General features: G+C 38.1%; 1 protein-coding gene across 3 annotated transcripts; it reads right to left on the bottom strand.

Moving 5' to 3' along the window:
* On the bottom strand, positions 1–23,880 carry LOC132256913 (protein limb expression 1 homolog). Of its 3 annotated transcripts, XM_059753507.1 has the most exons (5): positions 23,693–23,880; positions 17,821–18,378; positions 2,691–2,854; positions 2,429–2,622; positions 1–1,941 (listed from the first exon to the last, which is right to left on the bottom strand). In XM_059753507.1, the coding sequence occupies exons 2-5, from the start codon at positions 18,158–18,160 to the stop codon at positions 1,575–1,577; spliced, it is 1,065 nt and encodes a 354-aa protein (XP_059609490.1). In that variant the 5' UTR covers positions 18,161–18,378; positions 23,693–23,880; the 3' UTR covers positions 1–1,574. The 3 variants fall into 3 exon arrangements, with proteins under 3 accessions (XP_059609490.1, XP_059609491.1, XP_059609493.1); XM_059753508.1 differs by lacking the exons at positions 17,821–18,378; positions 23,693–23,880 and adding an exon at positions 5,949–7,736; XM_059753510.1 differs by lacking the exon at positions 1–1,941 and having other exon boundaries at positions 2,413–2,622.
* Positions 23,881–23,891: the final 11 nt, after the last annotated feature.

Here is a 23,891-nt window from a genome sequence, read left to right on the forward strand (position 1 = left end):
TTTTCTCACTTCAAAATGATTTTTATTTAAAAATTGTCTCTCATAATGCAATAATCATCCAATTAAAAATTATATATTTATATATGTGTGTGTGTATGCATTTTGTATGCGTGTGTAGTGTATGTATAGAATGCGTGTGTACAGAATTCAGAGTGTTTATTTACAGTCTATCTCAATCGATCAGTTGATATCTAGGAAAACAATGCTAAATTTACTCTCTTAATCTTTAGCATGTTGCAACAAGCATAAATTTAAAGCACATTTACACTAAGAAATTTAAATACATATACAGAAAAGTGTGGAAGAAGTAACTCAAAGTGTGGCGTTGAAAAAATTCATCAAAAATCACAACAAGTAAATTTCTACATATAAATTCGATGATTTTCTCGCATTTTTCGAACATTTTCCTCATCTTTTACCTAAATATTAGATAATTTTGGATTAAATTTAAATAATATTTAAAGCATTTTTTGGCCAAAAATTTTTGTATCATTCGCTTGTCATTTGTCCTTTTCTAAAAAAAAAAAATTCCTCCTTGCGCGAATGTCTTCAAAATATAAAAGATCACACAAGAAACAAAGAGTAAAGAGAGAAAATGTGTGGATGGAACAAGAAATACATTACATAGAAATCATTTCTTGGCAGTAACATCATAACGTGTGAGATTACTATTATTATCTCTAAGCTATTATCAATGAAAGAAAATTGAAGTATGATGGGAATTATATAAAAATATTTTCTAAATTTATTTTCTGCTTAGTCATAAAGTATTCTTATATTAAAATAAAATTTTCCATTACTTCAAAAAATCATAAATTAAAAGTCATCACATTTTATTATTCATTAATGATACAATAAAAATATCTTATGTATGTTTACGCTTTCTCTTCACGTTTTTGCATGAGTTTGTATGTTTATTGATGGGGAGAATTTCACAAGGGTTTGTTGACTAATGGATAAAGTGAGGCAGTGAAATGTGTAAGTACGATGACGCTAAAATACCTTAAGAATTATAGAAATTACGACAATTTTCTTCATAACACAAGAATAATTCTTTCGCGCCGCGGAGAAAAAAATTAGCTTATATTGCCTTTCATGAGCCTTTCTAAATGCTATCGTCAACTTTTTTGTCATGTTTGCCTCTCCTGAGACTTCATCTTCTTTGCCACATACAAAACAATCGGTATAATTGATAATTGTGATTATCTGACTATATGAATATTTTCTTCGTGCGTCTTTATTATCCGAAAAGTCGTGATTGAGGCGCTTTTTAGTCACAAAAAGAGCCACTAATGAGTTGATTTTCAAGGCGATTTCTTCACCCTCAGGCAACGAAGATTAATATTGCAAAAGATAAAACCTGTACAAGAGTTCAGACAACGGAAATTTTGGGTATTTTGCGCGAACTTTTGTTGAGTTTGTCAATCTATGGATCACATATAACTTGAGCTTATGATGATTACAATCAACGATTGATATAACTTAGAAGATACAAAACATCTTGGATATTTATGTTACAAAAGACTAACTAATGCCGGAGTGCCGCGAAGAGGGAAACTTACGGAGGCGCTACTTCAACTGCTGATGACGCTGCTGCCGCCAAGCTGCGTGTGAGCAAGCATCAGGATGTCCTTCTTCTCCTTTGGAAACCGTAGCTCCCGGCCGGCCAAACGGGCAGTCTCTAACTCTCTCTCGGCCACAGCCAATTCCCGACCCAGTACGCCCGGATTCTCCTGCTCGCGCGCTATCCAGTCCAGAGCCATTTGGGTGCGCATGTCGTCGTCCAGGGCGCGGTTTGAGTAGTGTGCCACGACCTCCTGGCGCGAGCACTGGCGCTCCCGCATCGCCTTCAGCGAGCCGTTCCAATGCAGCAGCTGGAACACAGTCATCAGCTCCTGGAACTCAAGCATGGTGCGCCCCTTGTTCGCCTCCAGCATAAATCTGCGTGTGGGAAGTCAAACAACACATTCCTCAGTCAAATTTTTCCGCCTCACGCCGCGTACAATTGCTCTCTTTGTCAAATGGACGTGCTTTTAAAGCTCGCGAACGTAAATCAAGGGCAAGGTCAACACTGAGAGGAAACTTCGGGTTCAGAACATAAAATATTCAGAGATCGGAGAACCTAAAGTTCTTTTGAGATCAAACAACCTGAATTACATGACGATGTGTGCAAATTGTATGTAAAGATCGCAGTCTTGGGGGTTTGTTTTGAACTCCAATATGCCAGACTCGATACACTACTCCTAGATGGTAATTCGATAAGTTTTTAGATCTCCAATAAAAAACAATGTATTATCTGTGCAGCATCGATTTTTAAGGACCGAGAAGAATATAATCAATACTAATGTTTTCAAAGATTTGTTATTTTTTTTGTTTTCTCTCAGTGCTTCATTTGATAGTAATGCTTGCCGAATAAAATTTGTCTTACCGAAAGGCTCCAATTCCTGTGTCGGGTCCATCGGTACCCTCACCATCGCCGCCTTTGAAGGAGGCTCTCGCCTCGTTGACCGCTTTCTCGATAAAGTCATCACTTATTCGCCGCGAGGGATGCTCATTGAACACGGAATTCATGAGGGCAATTTTGGCAGAACTCCGTCGCGCTTCGGCCTTTGTAGGGCAATTCTGTGGACAATGACGAGAACCTGTTGAGTTTGTCTCCAATTCTGTAAGGCTGTGTGCTTGGATCATACCTGAAAACTCCCGAAGCAACTGCCACCAGGAAGAGTGACGTAGCAAATATAGGGTTGACTGTTGGATGGTACAGATTCGTAGATGACGAGGGCGCCGTTCTTCAGTTCAGCTCCACGCGATTGTTTCATCTGCCAGAATTCCTGTAGAGCTTCCACAACGTTCACTGCAATGATAGAGAGAGATTTTACCATTAGAGACTTTGTGGTGATGAGCGCGATTTTCGATGTCGTGTGGTGAAGCTTAAAGTATATCTTTTAGTTTCAACCATCAAAGAATTGCTTTGATCTTTTCGCTCTCGGGCCTTTCAGCCGCTCCCCTAACATCGTCCCAAAGCCATAACCATGGAATTCTAATGAAGAGTAACACACACAATCCGAAATTATCTATGAAAAAAACATAAACAATTAATTGCTACAAAATATCTACAATTGTGTCATACTCTACACAGTGTTCGACAACTCTTCACAAAATATATTTTTTATCCTACATTATGGCCAAAAATATTATTTTTCCAAGTCTTGATCTTATGCAAATCAATCAAGTGAAAATATATCAACACTAATCAAAGCTAGACAGGTGTCCAATAGGTATACGGGCTCAGTTCGATGATTTGAAAATTTTATAGATTCGTCTCGCCTTAAGACCTCCTTAAGTTCCTCCGTTGAGTAAAATTACTTCTGCATGGGCGTAGCTACAACAATCCTGGCTACGCCCATGTATTTTTGTTTAAAAGTTAAAAAATTTGAAGGTAGACTTAAAACGAACCATTTTTTGTTTGTTATAAGCGCTTTTGCAGACATGTTTGGCTGGTTGATTTGCAACAAGGTGTGTCATTATTAGATTTAACCGATCAAACTTATTGCAATCTGTTAAATAGCTCTAATTTAATAAAATATGAATAGAAAATGTTCTTCAGAGAAGTCAGCCTATAGAATATGCGACCATTTCTATTGATGCAGCTGATTGCGATCGGACCTTAAGCATGATGAAAGGCGTTTGCGACGAAGGATGATTGAAGAGAGAGAGAGAGAGAGAGAGAGATGCAAAGGAGATTTGTCAGTCCCACGCTCTAAAAATAGCAAAAGAAGCTATTGACGAGAGCCAGCCACAGTCATTCATCACGAAGCACAAACAAAAACTCATCTGAGCAGACACAATAAGCCTCGAGCTATGACTTCTGAAATTATTCTTTGGACTTCTATACGCCTCCCCTGACATGCAGGAGTGGGTAAATTCTCGCGCCTCTCAGCCACCTTTCTGCACACGATCCTCACTGTGAAATATGGAAAATGTTGAGCTAAAGATGGAGTTTCCAAATCCAGTCTTAGATCAGTAATTCAGATGTAGAGCACTGAACTGGCTAAACCGATGATTATATTTCGGATTTAAGTGATTGTGATTGCGAAAAATTTTAGTAAGTGCTTGTCATTCTTAGTTATTCTTCTGCTTTTTTTATTACAATCATTATAATACATGAATGTGATTAAACAATATATGAAAACATTATAGCAGATTTGCCTTTCTTCTGAGAGCGATTTTCGATTTTGTTTGTCTTTGAGACGCTCAAAAAACCTTTGCTATACCAACTTACTTTCTATATCAACGACAAATTCTGGCCTTTCTTGCCATCGTCCTCTGTAAGAGACACGCTAATCTCTAGTTTAAGCTCTTTTTTCGCAGTCATCTTCTTGCCAAGATCACACACACACACAAGAAATTTGTAACAATATTTTCTGCATACGCATCGATATTGAATTATTCTCTTAGTCATGCCATCTTCATATGAATCATTTTGGCATTCTCTCGCTTTTTTTTAGCTCTACACAGCTCGTTATGGACAGCAAGAAATGAGTTTTACCATGTCTAAATTGACTTTTCTGAAAGGTAACCTCTTGAGCATCATCTCTACACTCAATATTGACTCAATCAGTCGTTATTAATTGAGAAAAATTCATCAAAATCCCTCACTTTGCACTCCAACTCATTTCAATATACAATGTTTCAGAGCACGAAGCGTTCATCTTCGAAATGATGGACAGTGTTTCCTCGAAGAGCTCGTCAAAGTAAGTAAAGCCGCAGAACTGAGCGAAAAGTGCACCAATTTGTGGTACTTGAACTTTTGACATGTCCTGTTCAATTAAATTTGAAAAAAAACGAGTTTAAAACCACACGTGATTTATACCAAAAACTTTCTGGGTCTGGTCAGCTTTTTCATCTTCTCTTATTTGCTCCGCAAATGCAACATTGTTGTCCAGATAAAGTCAGCCGTGTTCACAGTTAAATAATTCTACATTAGAGGCACAAGTTAAAAAAAAGTTGGTTAATAAAATGCAGCCTAAATAAAGTCAGCGGTAGCCGAAGAAACTAACAAGGATGAACTTCTGTAGAATTCTTTTTGTCCTCTTCTTCTTTACCATGCTCTTTGGCACAGGTTATCTTTCCATCTCTCTGGATAGACGCTTTTGTGATACAAGCCAGTGATGAAAAGTCAAAAGAGGAAACATTCACTTGCCTATTATTGGTCATAATTCCACCTCAACGCAATTCCAACATGCAAAAAAACCCTACCTAATACCTGAAAATCATTTGGCGCAAATGATGAAAACTTCACATAAGACGCCTCCGAGGATCGTATTAAATAATAATGACTTATAATAGATTTCTCTGCAGATTCAAAGAAAATATACATAAAAGGTATGTCTTCTGTAGTTAGTAAAACCCGTAAAATCCATGAAATATTAACGAAAAACGCAGTAAAACTCTTCGGAATAAAATGAGGACAAAGGTAATTGATTACAGATAAACCAGCATATTGCGGTTAATCCAATATGGTCACATTTTTAATGGTGTAACAGAATACTGACCTAAGGAACATAGCAGAAGGAAAATGTTACTCTGAACTTCTCTCAATCTCATAAAATTCAATAAAATTAGGAAACTGCTAAATATTGTTCTCTTATTTTAACCTATTTTAAAGCGTAAATTACTTGTCATTTACTTGATATTTCGATTGTTTTAAAAACAAAAACCAATTTGTGTAGGTATATAACAACACACTTTGAACTCATAAAACAATTTAAAAGTAACGCCAATCAAGAAACTTTTCTCTTTAAAAAATGTTCCTATTATTATTGTTTTGAAATACAGTTTCTCAATATTTTTGGGGCTTGTTCCAAATATCAAGGCTGCATTTCCCTAGTATGTATGTATGAGTCATGGAACTCATGATAATTATATTGAGTAAGCTTTTGTCTTACCACGATATTCTCCATCGTCGTAAATTCCAGATGTTGGTGGCAGTGCCCAATAAGGCTCTTCAGGATATACCATCATCGTAGGTGGAAGTGATTGTAATATTTTCGTATTATTGAGGGTGGTTTGTAATATGTGAGAAAACAAATATGGTTTTTGTCTGTGGCCGACAAGATAACGCAAAAGTAAATCTACGAAAGAGAAAAGAGACAAGAAATAGACCATCTGTGATCATCAATCTGATGATCACAGCTTTTGCGTGCACTCTTGAAGATTTCAGAGGTGAAGTGAAAGAAGAGGCTTTGATTGGTAGTCAAATTGAAAATGAAGGCAAATAAAGTGATATGTGTGCATCGTGTTGTGTATCTCAGGTGAAACAATTAGTTTCTGAATTGCAGTGTCGATGGTGGAATTTTGTCTTTAATGTTCTTTTCTCTCATGTGCGAGTTGTGAGTCGAAACTTTGGCATTAAATTGTGATTAATGATGTCTTAATGATAAAATTTCATGTCACTATATCATTTGTCAGTCGCATTTTCTGCAATAATCATCATTTCGCGAGAAATCTTGTAATGAAGGCAGAAAAGTGCGCAGGGCGTAAAGTTTAGAATTTTATTGATTGCCTGAGCGCTTCACGATAAATGGTGAATGTATATTAAGAAATATAAATGCTAATAAAATTCTCCGCGTCACCCAATTAAGATGTTTGGGATTGAGTTTTTGCATAAATTAGTTTGTCGATTTGTGTAAAGCCATCTTCCACACTGGCCGCGCGGTGCCATATGCTATATATGATGTTCACAGTCAACTCCAGAGTTGATTATCCGCGATCGCGCGCATTAAGAGTGCAAATGTAGAGACAAGTATCCACAGCCCCAGATTAATTGAAGCCCATGTGTGAAGCCTTCGCTGAAAGTGTTTCTGTGCATCTCTGCACAGCATCTCTGGCATTCGCCTCTTTGTTCTGGATAATTGTACAGTCCTCAATTCGCTGGGTGATTATTTTTATGATCTGCCTCGTGCGCACAACTTATGTGCTCTAGCTTGTGACGTGGTTTCTGTTCATTTCTACAAATTTCATTTGATGTTTGGTGGTTCGGTAAGTGGGAGATTATTGGAGCATTGAACCTTAGAATTGATTTCCGTTTTAGAGGCGTAATACTTTTCTGGTTTTCGCAACGCATCTCTCCCTCTCTTTCCTTCACTAACCAGATATGGTTCTGTGCTTCTCTTGTCTGCGCTCTTCTCTTTAGGTGCTCTTTGTATAAATATAGTGTGTTGGTTATATTTAAAAAGAGCAGAAATTGAACACGAAAGAAGATGCGATGGAAGAGAGAAAGAAGAGAAGCACTCTTTTGCCAGTGCTGGCGAAGATGTTGGGGACCTGTTGAGTAATTTAGTGGTTCACTTGTCCTGCATATTATTATTGTTGCCAACGTCCTCCCCGGCTCTCAATCTCTCTTTCCCTTTGTCTCCCTGTATGTGTGATTTGGGGCTATGCACTTTGAGCCACCATTTCAGCAACTCTTCTTGAGTACAAGCCTCAGAGATTTATCGAACCACAAACCAACACTGAGGCCATTCCGTGAGCAAATGGCATTCCAACTAAATTCTTTATTTTCTGCACACACTTATAACATGTCCACCAGTGACGATCGCGGGACTCTTTTTCCTCCCCCCATAAAATACAAAAATGCCCATAAATCCCATAATTTCGCCTCACAAGTTTGCACAGAGCCTAGACGAAGTATAAGCGCAGGGTAACACACAAAGAAAGCCCATTAGAATTGACAAAACAGCCTGTGTCACTCAATTTACTCAATTTGTCAGCGGCCCAGACTGGTCCAGATGATGTGGCGGATGTGAGACAAGCAAGGATGTGCACTTGAATTAAGAATGGTCTTTTTTGAAGGGACCAGAAACACACAAGCACCGTTCTCACGTACGTCACAACGCGCTCGAAACATTTAGGAAACTAAAAGAAGTTTTGAGAAGTGCTCCGAGTCGCTGAGCTACCTTTCCTCCTTCACCACGTCGCAGCCAGCCGATGTGCTCTGTTCCTCCTTGTTTCTCACCTGCACAACCGCCACGGCGAGAGCGAGATCATCGCCCAGGTAGAGCCAAAGTGTAACTATGTAGTGGTGAGATCGAGGCTTTTTATCTCTTTTTCGCCATTTACTTCTTCACTTTCGAACAGTGCGAGTCTGTGATGAATTTTAGGCAAAATAACCACTATTTTACATGTTTTACAGAACACTTAAATAGATTCCCATTAATCTAGACATCATCTCTGCTCCTTGTCATCCTGTCACTTGAGTAATCATCCCACAGGAGACGCCATACACCTTCCCATGTCTTTGTGAAGACCCAGAGAAGAGAATGATCAATGTATTTAACTTTGTTAGATAGTTTGCGCGGAACAAGATCAGTGGCTTTGGCTGGTTGGCTTCGTGTGCAAAAGAAAGAAAAGTCCCATAAGAGAAATTGCTCAATAGACATCTCGCAGGCCAACACAGTCTCACGAGGTCTTAAGGTGAGCGATCGCGCTTTGCAAAAAAAAGACATCGCGATCAATTCACGCGGATCACCCTTTCAAGTGCACAGGCAATATTTGGATGCGAAGTCATCTCTTTAGTCCCAACATATGCAAATGAAGAGGTGAAAACCATCTCGCCCGATGGTAAGATGTCTCTTTGGTTGCAACAGAAAAAACCACGTTCATCTAATATTTGACCACTTCACTGTGCCTTATTTGAACTAGATTTTTGGGCATTCCGTGCGTGGCAGCGGCAGAAAAATACACATGTTCAGGAACACTCTAATCAACTGTTGGAGGTCTTGTAAATAACCAATATACCCTTCCATCCACAATCTGCTAATTGCAATTGTGTCAATAGTCATAAAAGACCGGCGCACGGATGGAAAACAGAAACCGGTGGTAAGACACACAAGTGCCAGTGACCAGAGCTGAGATGCGCTGAGGTGATCTTTTCTTCAAGTTAGTGACAAGATACCACAACAAAAGCGCAACTCACTGATTTTCGATTTCTATCTCTGTAATCTAGACTTTTTATTTTGTTCATTTCATTCAAAATTTTGATTTTTTCCCCTTTTTATTTTATTATATATTCTGTTAAATATATACTATATTGATGTCTGCTATAAGAAATTTACGTTTCTCATATATTTTTTCGCAAATAGCAAGTATTACAAATCTTACCAAGTTTAAGTTTATGACTTTATTGCAAAGTAAAATTCTTGTCAAACAAAAAGCAAGCTGATTATGTATTATTTTCCATTAATATTCTACGGATTAAACCAGATGTCATTCATTATAACCTCCTATTCGACATGGAAGCTACACTATGCGCAGTAAATATCGTAATCCTATCCAAAGTTGAATTATTCGTGCGTAAATTACAATTTCCGTAAGAATAAACTTTCATTAGTCTACACAATTTTTGCCCATCACATAAAGTGTGAAGCAATATCATCTGAAGTTAGAACAATTTATTGAGTATAGCTTTTTCCATCTATAGCAAAGTGTGGCATATCAACTCTGTTCGTGTGGCCAGAAGAAGTGAGAATGTGTCAGAGAATTTAGAGAAGTGCATAACATTTGAGAATTAAGAGTTGGAACATTTTCTGTCTGTGTGTATAAAAGAAGTGCAAGAGAGCAAACACAGTGCGGGAGCCCTCCAACGGTTTAATCAAATGGTCACCTCAGCACAAATTACATACAATATTTATATGGCGAGGCAAAGAATGCGATTGAAATTATGAAACAAATTATCGATTCACGCTGGAATAAAATGTCTTGTGCGGTAGTTCTTTTTTCATCCACACTCGTAAGGCTCTTTTATACGTCCCATGCGCAATTGTTGGTCTCCCGTTTGCCGTGCAAAGACACTTTTAATATCTTCATAAGGCAATCTTATTAACGGCCCCAAACCAACTAACTTGTACCACTTCGCAAGATGTCACACCAGCTGAAATAAAGACACAACTTTACTGAACAATCTCTGTGCACATTTTCAGCACAGAGATCTTCATAATCACTATGCGCTCGCAGCTTCGCCGAGGTAGCCGCGAAAGTGCAAACTGCAAATCCCTATTTATGTGGGTGATGACCAAACCACTGAGGCTAAAATCTTGCCAATTGCTTCCGCGTCAAGATTGATATGGAAAGAACATAAACGAAAATGTATTACAATACACTATGAAGCCTGAAAATCAAAAATATGTAAATAATTCTGCAATCCTGCAAGAGCATATAATCCCAATTTTCACCTCACTATGCCTCTTTGCGAGGCATACACAATAAATCAATCCGCGTTGCCAGAATGTTGACAGAGACTAATTAGAGTTGATTGGAAGAAATGATCATTTCTTCACATGTCACAGTGATTATTGAGAAATTGTCTCTAACAATAGTCAGCGGCATTTTATCATTTCAATGAAAAGGAAGAGAAATGGGTCAAGACGGGCCCATTTGATAATTATTGAGGCTGAAAAGCCTTCAATATAGCCGTGCATTGAGCACAAGAATGCCATGACATGCGTTTTGTTGGAGATTGGCAAAGAGCGTGAACATCACTCTCGTCATCTGTTATGCCAGGTGAGTTTTGATAAGAATGTTCGTCACACCTTGATGGCCAGATGTCAATCACTTAATTTTCAGCTGTTGCTCGGGAGTCAATTTTCCACCAATCTATGCAGAAAAAAAATCGCAAAGAGGTTCTTAACCTTTAAAGCTGAGATTTCGTGTCTCAAGTTTCCTCCCAATATCACAGATGAGACCTAATTGACGTGTTTATTAAACACACTGAAATTCAACACCCTTCTTGTGCGTTCGCGATGTCTGTGCTCAAAAGACCGTGCCGCGCTGTAAATTTGACTGAGTTTTCGAGCGCTGATGCTTTGGTAGAAAGTCAGAGAGACCATTTCTTGCAGCCATCAAGAGCACAGTGTTTTGGGCAGAAAAGAAGATGCATTAAATTTTTTGGAGCAGAACGATCACATAATGGCGTGGAGATGTAAGAAAAAAAGAAACCTGAGAGGTAAGTATAAGAAAATCATCGTAAAATGTGTCTTGGCGTCTTTGCGACAGTGTGCGAAAATTGATAACATTCAATCATCCGGGAGGAATCTCGAAGGGGCAAATTTTTATCGCTTCTTTCACGATGCTCCAAGGAACATGCAATCACTGTTGAGTAGTTCGCTGAATTTGAAACATAAATGTCAAAGAGAAGCCTTTTTGTGCGTCCTCGCGCAGCTCGCAAACCTTTATGTCAGACAATATACGCGAAAAAAGAGGCCACAACCAGAGATGACCGTCTCAGGGGTTTGATGGAAGGGTGAGAGAGGAAGGAAGCCACGATATAAACCTTTTTCCAGTTAATCACAATGAGCTCTCTACTTCTGAAAGAAGTTCTTGTGTGCGGAGGTTTTTTTCATTGCCTTGCCTTCTAGGATAATAAGGTCAGCGATATTTTGAGAAGCCATCGTCGCAATATTGTTGATGTAAGAAAAAGGGGATCATTTTCTTAACATTTCTGATAACGAAATTAAGAAACGTATTGGCGCAAATGTCTATATTGTTGTTTTGTCAATTAAGCAATTTATCAAAATAAATATGTACAATCAAAAAGCATGGGTTTGTATTTCCATCCAAAATATACCCACTCCCGTAATTTTATTGTCACATCAAATAATCATAAAATTTCATCTCATGCACCCAGAGTAACTTCTACGGACCACCAGACATCAGCCAAGAATCTCATCGTGCCATTTGGTGGAGAAATATTTGAATTATATGATTGTCGATATCACTAGGCAACAAAAATGACACTTTTTTCTGCCCTTTTTTTGAAGTGTGGATTTTCTGATTCCTTGAGTCATCAGCTTTTCAACGGTACCTTCCTTTTTTCCCTAGACCCTCAAGTTTTCCTTTTAGAGCCTATTTTCCATTTTCCACTATTTTCACCCACTTTGCCGCACTTATGTGCTCATATCTCGCTCAATTTTCCACGGATTTTCCTTAAATTAGGCTCAAATGATAGCTATTGAAATTGCCTACTACTTTGTAAAACATTGTGAGTATTTTAGATTACTCCTTGTTGGTCAAAAATGATCTTTTGTGAACCTCTAGGTAAAAAATTCACCGGGTTTTTTACCACTTTTTTCTAAATATCTCCGAAACGAAGAAACTTTTATGTTGGATTATTTTTCCTATGTGTAGAGCACTTCAGGGGATGCATTTCCCCCATACATGCCGAAGTGATATCTCTTCTCTATCTGCCGGAAAAACGAGGTTTTCCCTCGACAAATTTTGCTTTTTTATGCTACGCGCACCCGCTAAAAAATTGAAAGAAGGTACATTTTGCTGTCTACGCATTCATTTAGATGATGATAATGCTTAGATGTTAAAACAAAAGAGAAAAAAGGCCAATATCTCGATTTTTTAGCTATTTTACGTGTATTTTTGGTGTTAATATTAAGAAGTCCATAAAAATACCAAAAAAATACTTAAAATAGCTAAAAAGTCGAGATATTGGCCTTTTTTCTCTTTTGTTTTAACATCTAAGCATTATCATCATCTAAATGAATGCGTAGACAGCAAAATGTACCTTCTTTCAATTTTTTAGCGGGTGCGCGTAGCATAAAAAAGCAAAATTTGTCGAGGAAAAACCTCGTTTTTCCGGCAGATAGAGAAGAGATATCACTTCGGCATGTATGGGGGAAATGCATCCCCTGAAGTGCTCTACACATAGGAAAAATAATCCAACATAAAAGTTTCTTCGTTTCGGAGATATTTAGAAAAAAGTGGTAAAAAACCCGACGATTTTTTTACCTAGTGGTTCACAAAAGATCATTTTTGACCAACAAGGAGTGATCTGAAACACTCACAATGTTTTACAAAGTAGTAGGTAATTTCAATAGCTATCGTTTGAGCCTAATTTAAGGAAAATCCGTGGAAAATTGAGCGAGATATGAGCACATAAGTGCGGCAAAGTGGGTGAAAATAGTGGAAAATGGAAAATAGGCTCTAAAAGGAAAACTTGAGGGTCTAGGGAAAAAAGGAAGGTACCGTTGAAAAGCTGATGACTCAAGGAATCAGAAAATCCACACTTCAAAAAAAGGGCAGAAAAGTGTTGCACAGTGTATGTATCTCGTGGCAACAGAAACTCTTTAGTGCTTCATCCCGCTCAAGTACCGTTGCGTAATATTTTCCGATTGGACGTTTGATTAAATTAGCAATCTACTTCTTGCCCCAGACGCACTCTGGTAAAGTGTATTCACGCAGAGGGACCAATTGATGCCCATTGGCGATTCCAGGTGAAAGTTGCACTTGCCAGTGACAAACACTCGCGCGCCAAAAATCACCCATCATCGCACTGGAATGCAGCGCAAAAATTACAATTACAACTAGGCACTCACCAGGCGCCTCCACGATGTACAAAGCCTCAAAAACGAGAGTGTGTGAATTAGGAATCTACATATCCCGAAGTTTAACTCCAAAGCGTCCCCTACTGTCTCTTGTGGGTTGCTGACGCTTCCGACATTCGTGAAATGTTATTAACAAAATCATAAACAATCAATAATGGGACATTCGATTAATGCGTTCTGCTACGTACACGACATTTATTGCCAATTTTTCCAGCCCCGGATCTTGATTGGACGCTCGGGATAACGGTTTTTTCGGGAAGATAATTCACTTTTTCATATAACTCATATTTTATGCTTTTGCTCGCTGGCTGGTGGCGTTTGTGTATTAGTTAGCGGATCACTGGCTTGGGATTATGATTCCCAATCGTGAGCAGCACTGACGAAAGATTTCACATCACATGCGAAATATATGCGTCATTTGCACTGCCATCTAGTTTAATTAATTTATCATACTTAACTCTGAAAAATCTGAATATATGTAAGGAAGACTTTGGTGTTATCACATCCAATGTGATCAAGAAACAAGGTTACTCAGAGTGTGAATTAAATCCTTCTTTACGTCTTTCAACTTTTTGAATCTTCCTTCATTTCTTGCTTACTAACTCTTTGATTAACCGATCGAAGATACCGCAAAATAAGCAAGAAATTCACACTTCTTCCAAATTTGTACTCTTTTGCATATTTTGCAGCATCGAAAATCCCTCGCCAAAGCTTTCATCTATCTGTTCCTAGAGACTCATCTATTCCCCGAGAGTGGCAAACACATTCACCAGCAATTTGCGATAATATGAACAGCCTCCAGTGTGGAATGTTTTGCATGATTTTGGCTCCATTGACGATTCGATGAAACGTATATAGAATGGCTTAAAATTGCATGAAATTTCCAGATGTTGCGAAGACATGGCGGGGAAGAGTCTTGAGCATCACCTCTCGCCAGCGGACAAGCAATGTGGATGGCGGCGAATGATATATTCGTTTAATGTGAATTTCGCTTCATTTACTCTCTTTTATGTACCCACCAAGCTGCATGTGAGCGTGCGGGGAGTTCGGATGGGTGAGAAGTTAAGGTGCACATGCATATAACGACAGGCACCGAGGTAAAATTATGTGTTCCGGCCACTCATGCGAGGAATTCGCCAATTCCACCGCCACGTCTATTTCCTCAGCGAGCGTTCGCGATGGTTATGGAGATCGTGCCCACAATTTAGCGTAATAATTGAAGGCATCATTTCACCCAGATGCAAGTGGCAATTTCCTAAAATCGATCTTGACACTAAATACACGCCATTTAAGCTTCTCACATTCAAATGGTCACGTTTGCCCCCCAGTTATTTATCCTTAGCGTCGCGCAAGACGGTCGATCTTTCGGAAGAACCACCGTGTGATCCCATATCAATCTCCATTGCGCGATGATTGAAAGATCGTGGGTGTTTTGTTTCACATTCGCGATGGAAGGAATACCATAGTATCAGGTCGCTTAATTGATTAATGAGCGCGAAAAGAAATTTCACTCACCATTGTAAAATATAAAAAAGTGCAACAAAATATGGCATTTAATTGATGACGCCACAGAGCAGATGACGAGTGCACGCCTTTTCTCCCTACGTGAAAAACTCAAACAGTGGTGCGTAAAGGAATGCTGAAGAAGGTCAAAAAAGTCAAGGAAGAGGTAACAATGTGCAAACAATCACGCGTAAATTTCACTTTGGGTTCATTACTTGGCAGCTGTTTTAGTACAAAACCAATAGCACTCATCCCAAAACGCTCCTTCGGCACGACCTCATAATCGTCCCGCCATATTATACATAATCAGTGCGTGGTCTTTACGCACTATATATGAACTTTGCAGAAGTATGATAATCGCCAAATTGGCGGTACATTTTTTATTTCCTCCTCCACGCGTTTTCCTTCATTCACGTGCCACACATGAGAACTCATCATCCATCTTGGATCATCATCTTGCCATATGCGATGCAGCGTAGTGCATATATGATCATCTATGGCACACTGAGAGAAATTCTTACATTTTTCTAGATTTGCAATTTCAAATTCAAATTCACAAGAACCTTGAAAACATATTTCCTGAAACAACTTTTAGAAAAGTTTCGTGAATTTCTTGAACAAAGACTCTTTAAAGACTCAAGGATAGTGCATAGTTGAAGAAAAAAGTTGATACAATCTCTTGACATTCTATTAGTAAATTAAATACTTTGGAGCAATTTTGAATCACTCGTTACGCTCTATTACAACATGCGAAGATTTTCAATTGTAGTTTTCTTTCAGTGCATTCGTGATGGACAGAGGTGAAGAGATAAAGCTACCACATCTCTCAGATGTGCTTGTATGGCATAAAGAAGGAAACTTGCGATCTCTTCGTCTGGCGTGCCACTTCGGTGGGTGTAAAAGGGTTAAAAGTTCAACGAATAACGTATGCCAAATCCTATACTTCATTTAATACACAGTATGTGGGCTGAACAGATTGTTTTTCCACTTTAATGATCTCTTTTGATCGCATCTCAGTGACTTTTTGCACCTACAATCATTCTTAATTGCTCAATCATTAGGTAAAATTGTATTGTTTTCATTTTAACCAAAGACGGCATGTGCTGCAGTTTTAAAAGAAAGAATTAGCAGTAAGACTGCACACAAGTTCAAAAAAGAAATGAAATGTTTCACTTTTCCGTTCAATTTTAGCATAAATGCCTCGAGGTCAGGAAGCTTCTCTAATCAATTAATTTTCACCACTCCTGCAATATCTTCATTCTCACTTTTTTTTTTTTAAATCTGTTCCCATGATCTGCATCTGAAGTGATATCATGGCGCCGGCGAGGTGGACAAAGATTTTCAATTGGCTATTAAATTTCCATGTTGAAGAATTTTTTTTTGAGTAGATAACTGAAGTAAAATATAATTTATCATACTTTCTCTATAAAGTTGCGAGGTTCTTTAAAAATGTATTAAAGAGGAAAATAGTTCAGCTTTTAAACATTTTTCCACATCCGAGATTAAAGAAGAAAAAATGCTTCCGTGGCTAAAACAAAGAGACAAATCAAAGAGAGTGAGAGTGCAAAACGATGTTTAATTTCTCAACTGATCAGATAAAATATCTTAGAAGAATTTTTTCCAACACCTAGAGATCTTAAGTGGAAAGTCACACATTTCCAGATTAAGGCTACGAAAAGGAGATTAAACCTTGAGCATATCGTGATACATTTGAAATTCGCTGTATTATTCAAACCATTAAAAAAATGATCTCACCCTATTGCGAGATAATTGAAGATTTGCAATAATTGTCAAAAGTTGAAACATATACGAATTTTTGATGTGCATTTGCTCAAAAATGAATCTCTTAATACTTAATATTGATTATTGATAGTCGAATGACAAATGTGGCCATTAGTACGCTCTTAAAACACACTGCTGATTACAATAATAACATCGTGACGTGCTCTTAAGTGCTATTAAATCATTTCACATGTGAATACGACATCGCGTAGCATCTTGGAATGTCTAATCACTCAGCGAGTATATTGGCGAGAATCGCGCAGATTTCCTCAACGTTGGATCTCAGCGTGTTATGCACACATAAGACGTTACTATAAAATTTGTTGTCTCGAAAAGAATCGCTACGAATGAGAAAAGAGCGGCTACTCGTGTTTGAAAATACACAATCAAGTCGAAACACCACCGAGTGCAATCGAAGTGGAAGTCCGCGTGCATTATTGAGATCCAAGGAAGCTTTTAAAAGGTGAGGTGAAAGTGGGTATTAGGAATGAAAGTCACATAACTGACAAAAAGTTACAAACTTCGACAAGATTTGCAGAGGTTGACTGACCTTTCAAGTGTACATAAATGAACTATCTTTACCTCACTGACTCTATTTGCGACACCAGTCGTCGTGATTTTCATTTCTAGAATATTTAGACACTCTTGCAAAACCCATACAGAGATTGGATTCACCTCTCGAGTGAATCTAACGGAAGCTGAGATTTAGAGTAAACTCCAGCAGGAATGTACTCGTTAGGTTGCGCACTATAATATTTAATGCCCTTATATTAATAAATGTATTTTTTCCATGAATTCAACTAAAGCAAGGGAAGTAAAATCGAAAATTGAACTATATGTTTGCTTTATAAATATCAAAATTTACATTTTTTTTATCTTGTATGACCTAAATTATCAGAGGTTTATTTTTACAGATTTACAAATATCTTTATGTTCTACAACATTTTCTAACAGAATAATTAACGTATAATACAATTTACATTAAAGTCAAATTGTACATAAAATCTTAGAGTAATCATTTTGCGTTCAGACAATGCGTTATTTCTGACTTAAGGAATTCATACCTCTAAGGATTTTATACCCTTATCGACATTTGTAAAGAATGACTTTCTAGATTTGTTAAGAGTAACTTAGAGACACTCACCTCTTCCGTAGCCTTGTGTGTGCTTAGCGAAGCTGTTCACGACAGCATCAACAGCTTCCTTCAGCACTTGCTTAGCACGAGCATCGGGTGGTGTTGGCGCTTCCTGGCTAGTCTTCCCATTTGCCGTCGGCGATGCGCTTTTCACCACGACACTTGACACATTCACGTCAGCCAGATTCACTGTATTATTGTTGGTGATATTGCTATTTGTCTTTTGTGTATTGTTATTATTGTTGACTGCCCTATCGCTGTCAGCAGCACTTGCTGTTGTCGCCGTTGCAATGTCGCCAGGAGACTTGTGATTCATAATTGCTGCTTCATTCATCTGTGTTTGCTGCATTTCACTGCCACACGCGTTCCGGTGATGAGCAAGGGTTTGGTGTAATCAGTGCAGGCCTATTTGTCATCAGGAGCTCTCATGATGACTGTCGCAAAGACGATCATCAACTCTTAGACTATCACTCACACATGCACTCAATGTCACACCACTTGAACGTGATATTGTGCGGCAGAGATCTTCACGCGTTCTCGATACCACGATCACACCTCCGAGAGATCCTGCAAGTATAGTGATGGAATATTCATGTAAATGATTTTGCTTTTTTCTGTCCCCTTTGTCCGAGACGGCTGTGAAGAAAATGTATGCACCCGGCGCGTTGCATTTTGCATGATTCAGAGTAGTTATTTGATCGCGTTTCTTGGACATTTGCGTCTGAGGCGCAGAAGCTATCGCGCAACCACCACATCAGATCGTTCGATTATCGATGTGATCGCGCGTGAATTCCTCCAAGCCTGAGCGAGATGGCAAGATATATAGCAACAATTGGAAGTGTATGTTTTACAAAATGTGCGCGGGCTTAATAAACTTTCTTCACGGAAATCGCACGCCCTGCACCAAATTGTTGAGACCGACAGAAAATCGAATGAGTGATTATCAAGCCGATCCTGTCTTCAGTGGGTGAAAGAGATGTTCTTTGCACACTCTGAGTGACATGCAAAGTTAGAGGTCAGGAGAATTCTGAATCGATCATGCCGGATGAACAAGAAAGAAGTTGTCGAGGAAACAGTGAGTGTGCGAATGGAGGTAAAAAAAGGGCAGAGAGGAGGGTAACGAGGGAACAAGAGAATGACGAGAACTGTGTGAACCTGATGGAAAGATGATGAGCGATAAAAATGCACTTTGCCATAACAAGTCATCAGCAATGTCGCGCATTTGGATCAAAAATAAATTAAAATAATTAATTTTGGGCGATGTGCATTCTCTCAGATGAGCGGGTCTTCGAACTCGTAAAATGTTGCTCACAACAGTGTTGTGTTGGTTGTCTCTTGTGCCCATGAGACTGATCGGTGGATGGATGGTGAACGCCAAGGGTTTTGTGTGGCATCGCTAAAATGACGATGCGCGCGCAGGGAGAAAGAGCCAAAAATGCCAATCTTATTGATTGCCAACATGAATTTATTCATTTGCTTTGGAATTTCTCTGTGCCTTTTTGTTTCGCCCCTTCACTAGGATACTGCCATGGGCATGGCGGACAATTATATATATATATATATATATGCATTTATATATATATATATATGTATGTATGTATATATATTTGTATATATGTCTTTTTCACCAAGCCATGGACCCATCGTCAAATGGGATGGGATCTTGTTAATTAAAATTCCAACATTTACTTCTTGTTATATGCCGATTTTGCAATTTAACAGTGGTCAATACCAGTTTTTCCATTGAGGATAAAATTATATATCACCAATATCAAATCAGAAGTCGGCATAGAAACTCCACACATTCTCTATGTCTCCCCTATCATGACGTCAGAGGGAGACGTTAATGCAAAATAGAGAAAATTCTCTCCGTAAGAGTGGCGTAAAAATTGTACTGAGAAACTTGCTACACAACAATTCACACTCTTTTGCTCAACAAATTGCCATTACATTGAATACCATCCATGTGTATCAATTTCAAACGTATTTCTCAAGAGTTTCAACTGACAATATTTAAAAATAGATTGTTGAATTTAAATTAGACAAGTTTATGTGAATTTTCCCGCCAGAAGAAATATCCATAATAGTGATGTTATGTTTAAAATTAAACTGATATACTGGTAATCAGTTTAATATTTAATTTTGATGGGTTTCCGGATCCCATCTTTAAGGCAATCAATTAGGGCAAAATTACAATATTTCGTCTTGTAGCAAAGTTCTATTGGACTCCTATGAGGGCGGGAGAAACCCTAAGAATAGGCTTGCAAATGTGCAATCAACAGGTGAGCACTAACCATTGGGGGAAACTGACACATAATATAAAGAGTCAAGTGATGTGTCTGTCTATATTCGCGTAAGAACCATTCCTTCGTGTAACAAGTAATGTCATCAAATAGCCGAAGCAATCGCTTGGTTTTTGATTTTACCACAATCTAAATATTAAAGTAATAAAATTCAAATTATAATAGCTCAAAGTTCAATACTTCTTAAAACTTTCATTCCATCATAGAGATGCGAAGAAAAGGAACATCAGCAGAAATAAAGGTTAACGAAACAAGGACTGTTAACTTACATATTTACAGTCACAATAGCAACGAACAGTTACATAAGAATAGTATAGTTTAAATCTCTCTTGAAGCAGTCGCGGTCTTTGCTGTAAAATAAATCATAGTGTTTCGAAAATTAAGCAATCCATTCGAAATTGACTCCGCGAGTGGTCAATCATGGCAGTGAAATTTTTGCGAAAAAAGTAGCTTGTTGGTAGAAATAAAAGATAAATAATAAAATATGTAGATGGTTTTTTGCCCATAAAAATGCATCTAAATGTTTTGTGGGGTTCAAGAACCTGAGAAACTCCAGCATTTCTAATGGTCTTGCGAGAGCTTTTTCCCTTTTTGCCTTCTTACACTATTCGCACACTCACACACAGTTGTGCACAATGAGAGAGAAAATTGCCAAGGAATTAATTTGTGAGATCATTTTGAAAAATTACGCTAATTGATATTATGTTCTTGGCCGTGGCGCAAAAAAAGTAATATTAGGAAGTAGTGGAGGGAGATATTTGCATTTTTGTATATTTCCCCCACTCCCTGATGAATGGCGATGCACATGATCTTCATGTGATTTCCATCAGTGATCAGGATTCCGAAATAAATCTCTGTGCCGCCAATAACCAAAGAGAGCAATTATCATTTTTCACCATTATTGTCACATGGATGGATGCGAGATGTATTGGAATAAATTTGTGTGCGAATGATCTTACAATGAAAGTGATAAATCGTGAAACGCTCAATCTATCACTCTTTGATGTGTGAAGAGTGTTCAATCACCTAACCATACATTTTATGCGGAAGTTACGGGCGTATTCGAACATCTATGACCAGAAATGCGTGCAATATACATTTATAAATGTGACAAGTTACATAGTAGCGGTGTTATTCCATAAATTTTTCATCATGATCATACCACCATTTTCAAACAACACTTGGAAAGTGGACGGTGGCAATTTTAATCAATAGGGGGAGATCATTTATGTCGCACGTTGGACAAAAAGCATTTCAGCATGGTGTGACAAGAGTAGGTACTCTCTGAGCGCAACCTTATATGATTGTCCCTCTGCAATCAAATTGGTATTCATATGATATGCTATACAATACTTCAGCTCTCATTCCTATAATACACTTCTCGGCAGTAGCTTCTTTTTGCCCGGAGACTGCGTTTATCTCACACAGCGATCGTTGACAAGCCTCCATCAACCACCAAGTTTTTAATCTTTTGCACTCGCTATCGCTCACACTGTCTACTTCCATATCTGAAGTGTTAAGGGAAGGATGAAGAATGAATTTGCATTGAAGGAGAAACATCATAACTCCAAATTTGTACTCAAGTAGTACAGCTTTTGGTCAAATACATAACTACAATTTAGGCAAGAGAATAGGAAAATAAAACTCATTAACATCCCGCCCTTATAGAAAACTTATTAACTAATGAAGTTAGTATTTAAGCTTAGGGGCACTGACTCCTCTGTACCTACTTCGCTACACCCTTGAATCCGGTTCAATATGAAGACATACAGTTTGTGCACCGTCAACAGTCAGTGGATCAATCGAAAAATATGCAATTCACTGAGCATTCTCAATCTTCTTGGGTTTTGCTCTCTTGTTCACCCTCTTTTGCTCCACGCAAAAATCATAAAGCAATCTGCAATAAACTTTTTCTCTTTTCTCTTATTGCTCAATATAAAGTGCGGACAATTTTGCTCAAAATGAAAATACATAGATTATTTGCATATATTCTTGTATTTTTGCTCATCATGATTATTCGCGATCGATTGTATACTGATTCCCAACTTTCATGAAATACCGTGCAACTATGCACTTGATCGTATGTATATGTATTGCCAAATGCACTCGAGAAAAAAAAATTCACACAAATTTTCCATACCAGAGCACAATTTTCATGGATGCCACATAACATTTGACTATTATTAAATTATTTTATTTTTGTTGCTATTTTCTTTTGTCCGCCAGATAAATCATTGCAGCCAGCACAGAGACTCTTGAGTCAGATTCATAGAAACCTGTTGGTGATGACTTTGAGTAATTGCAACCCACGCAGCGCGCCTGTATATTGTAATTTTACATTTCGATGAGGTCTTATTGGCGGTAAAGTAAGAGAACTTGTCATTGACATAAAACTCCTGAATTATTGTTTTCCTATATTAACCCAACCATGTATCTTAGTGAGTTTCTGCGCAAAGGTATTATAATGATTCGATGAACGTGACCTATCCCAGAAGGGCGGTCAATCCACCAATCTCACGCATACGCAAGGCTATCACACATACTAGTTACACACCTCTTAGTGAGCTTCTGCCAAAAGACGAAAAAATGTACGCACTATCACTCATATTTCCTATTAATCTACATTCTAAAGATTGTGAAAAATCTCTCGGCAATCACCATTGTCGTTACCTTCTAAACTAAGAAATTTAGCATGAGTTTGATTAAAGTAGATAATTGCACAACCCTTTTTTTATTGTTATAATACATTTATCGTATAATTGTTGAAGTTCAGTCCAATTCACGTGAATTTTCATTAGTTTAAACGACGAACAACTAAATCGAAGGTTGAATATATATTGCGATATTACTCGAATTTCCATAAGTATGGTCTTTCGCATAGCTGTTCTATGTGAGAACACTTAAGACTTCCGGTGCAGTTTTTCACACATATTCTGAAAATATCGTCGAAATCCCCTCAAATTCCTAAATTCTTTGGCATTGTCGTGAGGAGTGATTGCGGGCTAAGCAAAGAAAGCCACAAGTAAGGAAGAGAAGACGATATTTGCGATTGTGTCGCGATCAGTCCATGACTCTGGCTATGGGAAAGAATTTTTCGCGTAGCGCAGAGAAGTTGGTATTGTTTTGTGCCGTTGTTGCCGTGGATTAAATGTCGAACGGGAGAAGGAGGCACAATGAAACTTGACTTCTGCAATTTTTCTCGTCAATTTTGTTGCAATTTTTTTTCACATAACGAACACATACGCATACAATTGCTCACAGTCTTTTTACTTATTCCAACACTGTGGATCGTCTTTTCCTTCTCTTCATCTCATCTTGAGATCCCTGGCATTATTATTTGTTCGTCATCTCTTCAATGTTGTGAAAGTGAATATAAATTCAGTGCCTCCCTTGTAAGATGAGGCGAGGACACTGGAGATTCCTGCATTACGCAATTCACGGGAATATCCAAATTTGAAACTTTTATGCACATTATATTAGTTGAAAGCAGTGATCGTGAAAATTGTAACAAAATGGATAGGGAAATAACAATAATGCCACACAACATAAACTTTGATAAAATTCGAGTAAAAAATTACCAAAAATATCTCAATTTGCAGCACTTCCTTCGCGCAATCATCCACACAAGTTATTTCACTGAGAATTGTCCGTGTGACTTTAAAGCACTTCAAAAGCTAGCTGCAAGGAGAAAGAGTACCTCGATGATGGCACGACAAGAGAGAAAAACATCAGAAGCGCGCTAAGAAAACCGACCGTTGCGGATCGAGTATTGAGATC

Source organism: Phlebotomus argentipes, unplaced genomic scaffold, assembly GCF_947086385.1.
Source record: "Phlebotomus argentipes unplaced genomic scaffold, Phlebotomus argentipes genome assembly contig_33, whole genome shotgun sequence".
In the NCBI taxonomy this organism is placed as follows: domain Eukaryota; kingdom Metazoa; phylum Arthropoda; class Insecta; order Diptera; family Psychodidae; genus Phlebotomus; species Phlebotomus argentipes.